Here is a 6,542-nt window from a genome sequence, read left to right on the forward strand (position 1 = left end):
TGACCAGATATGTCCACTGTGTGGATTTGAATCACTTAACCAAAGTAACTGTTTAATTTATCCATATTTATTCAGTTGTGTGAGCAAGTAAAGGACAGAGCTTCCAACCACTGCTGCCACAAAGCCCAAGCACAGATTGTCACTGTGAGCCTGAGGGGGATATTAACCAGGTTTTCCTATTCGGGAACCATTTATCCATCTGTAGAATTACTCGTTGGTTTCTGTACTTAATCTTATATTAACAGCACCATAGTGAACCTTTGCAGTGATCAAACTGATCATAACTTCACACCGCATTTATTTTGAATGTTCTCCTGTCACAACTGGCAGCGTGAAACGTAGCAATCACATTCAAGATGGATAACATTGAAAAGGCACCTTCTCAAAGTGTAAACTGAATAAGATTGATTTTGCCTTTCTTTCGTTTGTCACCCTGGTTAATTAAAGGATATCTGTTGAAATCTGATTTTTAAGAAAAATATATATATACTAAACAACTTGTAGATGGTTTTATGAGAAACTCCTTCACAGCCAATGAGAAAACAGGAAAGCCTTTATCTTGTACACAAGACTTTATCAAAGAATCACATACTGTAGAAAAACACACTCCTTTCAAAAAAAGAGCTTTAACTCTTATTTTCACCCCATCACTTGGATTCCCTCATTGGTTGCTCCCTTTGACGAGTTAAAGCTTTTGACTACTAAGAACATTAGAGCAACAAAAATACACACCACAGCACACAGACCTTTGAATTTAAGATAAGAATGCAACACACACATTTCAAAAATATATCCTATTATCTTGTAGTAGTTGCCTTTTTTTTCCATTTGTACAGTTAGAAAAAATACACAGTTAATTGGATTTGCCAGGAGAAATGCTTTCACAAAGTCATAAGTAATACTGCATTTTGCACCATGACGGCTCTGAATACAGCACAGCTCTATCCCTGCCAGGCACTGCAGGGTCCTGTGTGCCATTAAGCATGAGGGATCATGATCTCCTGTGCGTTCACATGAGTGTTCGCACCCCTAAAAAGGTGTGGAACATTGTTCCCTGCCAGCGTCCTGAGGGTCATACTCTACATTATCATATTAACATTTCAAGGGGTTCACCTCACATTGTTATGTCATGTGTGTTCACATGTGGTTACTTCGGGGAGCGGCGTCTGGTCCTGTGAGACCACTTGAGGAGGTGTGGGGGCAGGGCGAGCATGAGCCACCGAGTTTTTCTGCAGCTCCACTCCGAAGGCAGGAGGAGCGTTCTGCAACTGTCTCCTGTACTGCACAAAGCTGCAGGTCTTTAGGATGATGGCCAGTATGTTCTTTCCGATCAGGATGCCGGACACCCTGGCATCTCTGTACAGGATCATGTTTCCCCCGCGGATGAAGAGTGTGATAACGTTGATGGTCACCAGGCTGAGAATGGGGTACAACAGCATCTTGTGGGGCACTATGTTGATGCCCTGCATGCTGATCTCGCTCAAGGACACACAAGGAAGCACAAGCAGCAAGATGTAGCAGTAGAAGAACATCAGGCCTTCCGCCCACAGGGGCAACCCTTTCTTTTGAGGCTCCCACAGGTTTGCTTGGATGTCCAGTATGTCCAGTAAGTCCACCACTACCCAGAACAGACGATTACGGATCTCCTCCCGCTTTTTGAAGGCGCGCACGTATTCCATGTGGTCGATAGCTACAAGCACCACAAACAACACCGGGATGCAGATGGACAGCAGCAGTGTCAACGCTTTCCTTGCGAGTGCATCCAAGCTCTTCCTGTCTGCTTTGTAGTTTTGATACACGAAGTAGACCTTGATCTCCAGCACAAAGATGTAGAGGAACCAGAGGATCATGGCATAGCCTCGTTTAGCTGTGCGCACCTCAGCGCCCACCCACACTGCCACGTAGCGCAACACGATGAGGAAGCAGATGTCTCCCACCATCACCATGATGCAGATGCCAATCTTGCGGGGTCCGTGGTTCTGCTCGACCAGGTAGGCATCAATCAGCGCCATACTGCTCATGATGATAATGGTGGAGAGGCACACATGGGGCTTGTTGGTGGGGGGTGGGGGTACCATCCTTGCCTGGGTGGAAGGGAGAAAAGAGGGAATGTGCTTGAAGAGGGAGCGCAGAGGTCCTCGGGTTTATCCAGTGAGGAAGACGATCAGATGCTAGATGATGGTGTTCCCCTTCATAGCGTCTGCCTTGGCCGGAATCCAGGATACATTAATTGGATTCACACAGATCACTTCAATCAATCTCTGTTTGTGCCCAAGTCACCTCCCGGGTAGACAGCACCCCTCATTTAGTAATTGATGTTCATTGGTAAATGGTCTGTAAACACACTTGTGGAAAAAGAAATAATTAATGGGAGGATCTTCCTACCTTTTACACCTTCATCATCATTTGTCGAACACAATAGTTCAAGTAATGGGTTGCAATTTGTTCGATTAAAAAAGAAAAAAAAGCTGCTGCCCTGTTTTTTCGTGAGAGATTTACTTGCAGCAGCTTTCTTTTTTTGCTTCAGAGGTAAAGAATCCAGACGAATACTCACTTGTGTCCCTGTTTGTACTTTATCCCAGTGACTGGCACCGAGCGATCATCCACAAGGCTGCACTCGGATACCATAAAATCCATATGTAATCCACTGGAGAAAAGAGGAGAAAACACCAGAGATCCTCTCCTTCTCTAACAGACATACATCCACCGATCATGAATAGAAGGCTTCCTTTCTCTTTTTTTTTTTTTTCTTGAACCGCAAGAGAAATCCCAGAATACTGCCGTCGTAATCCACTTACTGCTCAGACTCAGGAGGAGGCATCCTCATGGTTACCAATACGGCTGTCAATCTCTGCAACTGATAATCAAGCTTGTTTTAAGCAATGTTTAGATGCTGTAAAGGCCCAACTCCAATGAAAAGAAAGTAGTAAAGTTTGCTTTCAAAGAAAAAAACAACGACTCTGAGTAGCGCTTAAAAGAGGCAATTCTCCACAGAAGTTTTCCCCATCATCCACCATCCTTTTTCTTGTGTGTGTACTGTTTCAGAAGAAGGAGGCTTGTAGTGGATTGCAAATGCAGTGTGTGTGTGTGACGGTCCCTCTCCGGTAAGCTGTTTGTGTGTGTGTTTGTGTGTGTGTGCTGCGAGCAGGTTTCAGCTGTCTCCACGCTTCGTTGTTGCTGTAAAATGCTGCCCCCGTGGTGAGATCCTGTCTGCTTCACTGTGTTCTGTCTCCTGCTTAAGCAGCTTTTGCCAGGGACACCATGATCAACAGTGCCAGTGGATTCCCCCGTCTCCACTCTGCATGCTCTGCCAGGGCTCTGCCTGCGCGGCGATACTCCGGCACAGCTGCCTCTTCCCGTCTGTCTGTGTGCGCTTCCCTGCCCTCCTTGTGAAGTAGAGAGACACTCCTCCGGTGCGTTCAGACGCACTCCTGAGATTTCTTTTTCTCTTACCCTCGCAGCTACCTTCTTCTTCCTTCTCGCTCTTCTGCTCAAGTAAAGGCACTTGCTGTGTGGAGGTGACGCTCAGCAGAGCACAGCTGCAGAGAGACAGAGAGAAAAAAGGGGTAGAGAGAGAGTGAGAGGGAGAGACTTTTCCAGGGGGTGGAGAAAAGCAGGGAGGGGGGCGTTTTGCAGCTTAGCTGAATGCACAACTTCTCTCGCTCACCCTGTTTCTTTTCCCCTCACTTCCCTTTCTTCTGTGCACATCAGTGATATACCCCTCATCTCCGGGCTCTTTCATTTTTGACTCCCAGATAGAGCCCCACTTTTCTTATTCTTTGAGAAGACCATTTTTGGCGCCACGCAGTTATTTCTCTCTCGAGTTAGAGACGCTGAGACAGTTATCCTGAAGGGGAGAGGACCTGCTCTCCACTATGGGATGTAAAAATACAGCTTCCCAGAAGGCTGTGTGTCTGTGGTGTGGGATAGACATGGGGGGGAGGGATGGAGAGTGTTGAGGCGGGGGGGGGGGGCAGTGGCTCCTCCTGACAGAGAGCCTTTCTATTGATCTACCAACAGCAGTGAATCAGGACACTGAGACGGGGCCAGAGACCAAAAGAGATGAGGGTTAAAAGGAGACGGGGAGGGACAGATGTGCAGGGAGCAGAATAGTAAGGGAAGGGAAAGAAACCAGATGAAGAGCCTGACTCATGAGGGGAGAGGAGAAGAAAAGAGACTGAAGATGTGGTGGGTGGGACTATATGCCAAGGCCATATTTTTATTTTCTGAAATGTAAAACTGGCTGGGCTGACAGCTAATACTTCTGGGAAATAAACACTACGTTATAGAAAAATGTTTGCGTGTTTAATTTGTGGCGCAGTAACACTTGTAGCTCAATCCATCCAGATGGGCCAATCAGCGTTAATCCTTCCACAAAGCAACCAAACTGCTTTCATTACGCCTTTGACAGATATGAAGTGATCAGTTTTGGCAGAATCGTAGTTATTTTAGAGTCAAACATATTGCTTTTCTGTGCTACACTTTTCATCCAACTATGACATGACAACTGAGGATGATTGCAATGAATCTTGGTGATTTTTTTGCAATTATGAATGAATGTGGCCAGCAGCTGTGGATCAGCTAACAGCTGCCGTCATAGTGGTTTATGACCTCTATCGTGCCTTTTTCATGAAAAACCCATGTATGAAAATTGAAGTGACGTGAAAAGGCCATTGGTCTTTCAGCTGCTTTCATCCATCCATCCATCCTTTATCTATATCCGCTATATCCTTTGCAGGGTCACGGGGGTCTGCTGGAGCCTATCCAGCTAATTTTCAGGCGAGAGGCAGGTTCACCCTGGACAGGTCCATTGCAGGACCACATATATACACACAACCAGACATACTCACACCTACGGGCAATTTAGAATCACCACTTAACCTAGTATGCATGTTTTTGGACTGTGGGAGGAAGCCGGAATACCCGGAGGGAACCCATACAGGCACGGGGGGAACATGCAAACTCCACACAGAAAGACCCCTGCCTGACCAGTGAGTCGACCCGGGAACCTTCTCTCTGTGAGGCAACAGTGCTAACCACCAAGCCACCGTGCTGCCCCTCAGCTGCTTTCATATTGGCTAAATCAGGGGTCGGCAACCCGCTGCTCTTTAGCGCCGCCCTAGTGGCTCCTGGAGCTTTTTCAGAAATGTTTTACCTTTTTTTTCTACATTTTTTCTTCTTTTTTTCTTTTCTTTTTTCTTCTTCTTTTTTTCCCTTTTTCTCCTTTTTTCTTCCTTTTTCCTTTCCTTTTTAATCTCGACATTTCAACTTTTTTCTCGAGATTTCAACTTTTTTCTTAAATTTTGACTTTTTTCTGGACATTTCGACTTTTTTCTCGAAATTTTGACTTTTTTCTCGAGATTTCAACTTTTTTCTTAAATTTCGACTTTTTTCTCGACATTTCGACTTTATTCACGAAATTGACTTTTTTCTGGACATTTCGACTTTTTTCTCAAATTTCGACTTTTTTCTCGACATTTAGACTTTTTTCTCGACATTTAGACTTGCATAATGAAAAAAAAAAAATCTCCCCCCACTTCTAACTAATATAGAAACATGCAGCCTGTGTTGCCTTCATTCTAAGGCTGATACAAGACTTTTCATTTTTTGCGGCTCCAGACATATTTGTTTTTTGGTGTTTTTGGTCCAAAATGGCTCTTTCAACATTTTGGGTTGCCGACCCCTGGGCTAAATCTTCTGGATTAATACGTCATCATTGAGCCGTCGGGTGCAGTGATGACTGATGTCATATTCTCCCTATCATTCCTCAACAGTTTTTGAGATAGTTAGAGAATGTGGCTGGATGGTTAGAAAAAAATGCTTTAAAGGTGATGGGTTTGTGTCTTTGAACAGGATGCTGTGGTTGAATTTAAATTAGCATAGAGCTTGCCCATTCTACGGCAGAGAAGCCCTGCAATCTTAATAGTTTTATTCCCCTTCAAATCAGTATTAGAGAATGATACAGCATCTCTATTACCTACTTTGTTATTCCTCCCCCATCTCATCCACCAATCCATAATGTATGTCTTCATTTACATGGCTTTTGTGATATACAACGGAGCCCAAGATGTTAACCTCGGTATAACAAGGGCAGGCGACCTGGGGCTCAGATCTGTGTTGAATATCTTCTCTTTCCATCATAATTATTTCCACGTTTCTCTTGTATCAACCAATAAGGACAGTAGTTTCCAAACCTTGGTATATAAGAAATCGGCATACTCACCCAACCACACACTCAATTACAGTTTATTTCACACCTCCTCAAACCTCACCAACCGTTTTTGAACAGTTGAACAAACACAGGTAAACTGCAGTGAATTAAAGGTTGCAATAAAACAAACTACAACCTTTTTTAACACTAGATCCACCAGCTATCTAGTATCTATCCCACATATCACCAGATATAACAAATATATATATGTATATAGATATGACAAACTACATTTAAAACAAACATGCAAAAAGCACAGTCCACACAGAAGACTGTGTGTAATGTAATGTAATGTAATGTAATGTAATGTAAACTTTATTTGTATAGCACC

At 44.1% G+C, this 6,542-nt stretch overlaps 1 protein-coding gene across 1 annotated transcript; it reads right to left on the bottom strand.

The window, feature by feature from the left end:
• Window positions 1–612: 612 nt before the first annotated feature.
• On the bottom strand, window positions 613–3,221 carry LOC133463636 (transmembrane protein 121). Its single transcript, XM_061745279.1, has 2 exons — window positions 2,555–3,221; window positions 613–2,345 (listed from the first exon to the last, which is right to left on the bottom strand). Exon 2 carries the CDS (start codon window positions 2,076–2,078, stop codon window positions 1,128–1,130), a length of 951 nt encoding a protein of 316 aa, XP_061601263.1. The 5' UTR covers window positions 2,079–2,345; window positions 2,555–3,221; the 3' UTR covers window positions 613–1,127.
• Window positions 3,222–6,542: the final 3,321 nt, after the last annotated feature.

This window comes from Cololabis saira, chromosome 17 (assembly GCF_033807715.1).
Source record: "Cololabis saira isolate AMF1-May2022 chromosome 17, fColSai1.1, whole genome shotgun sequence".
Lineage (NCBI taxonomy): Eukaryota > Metazoa > Chordata > Actinopteri > Beloniformes > Belonidae > Cololabis > Cololabis saira.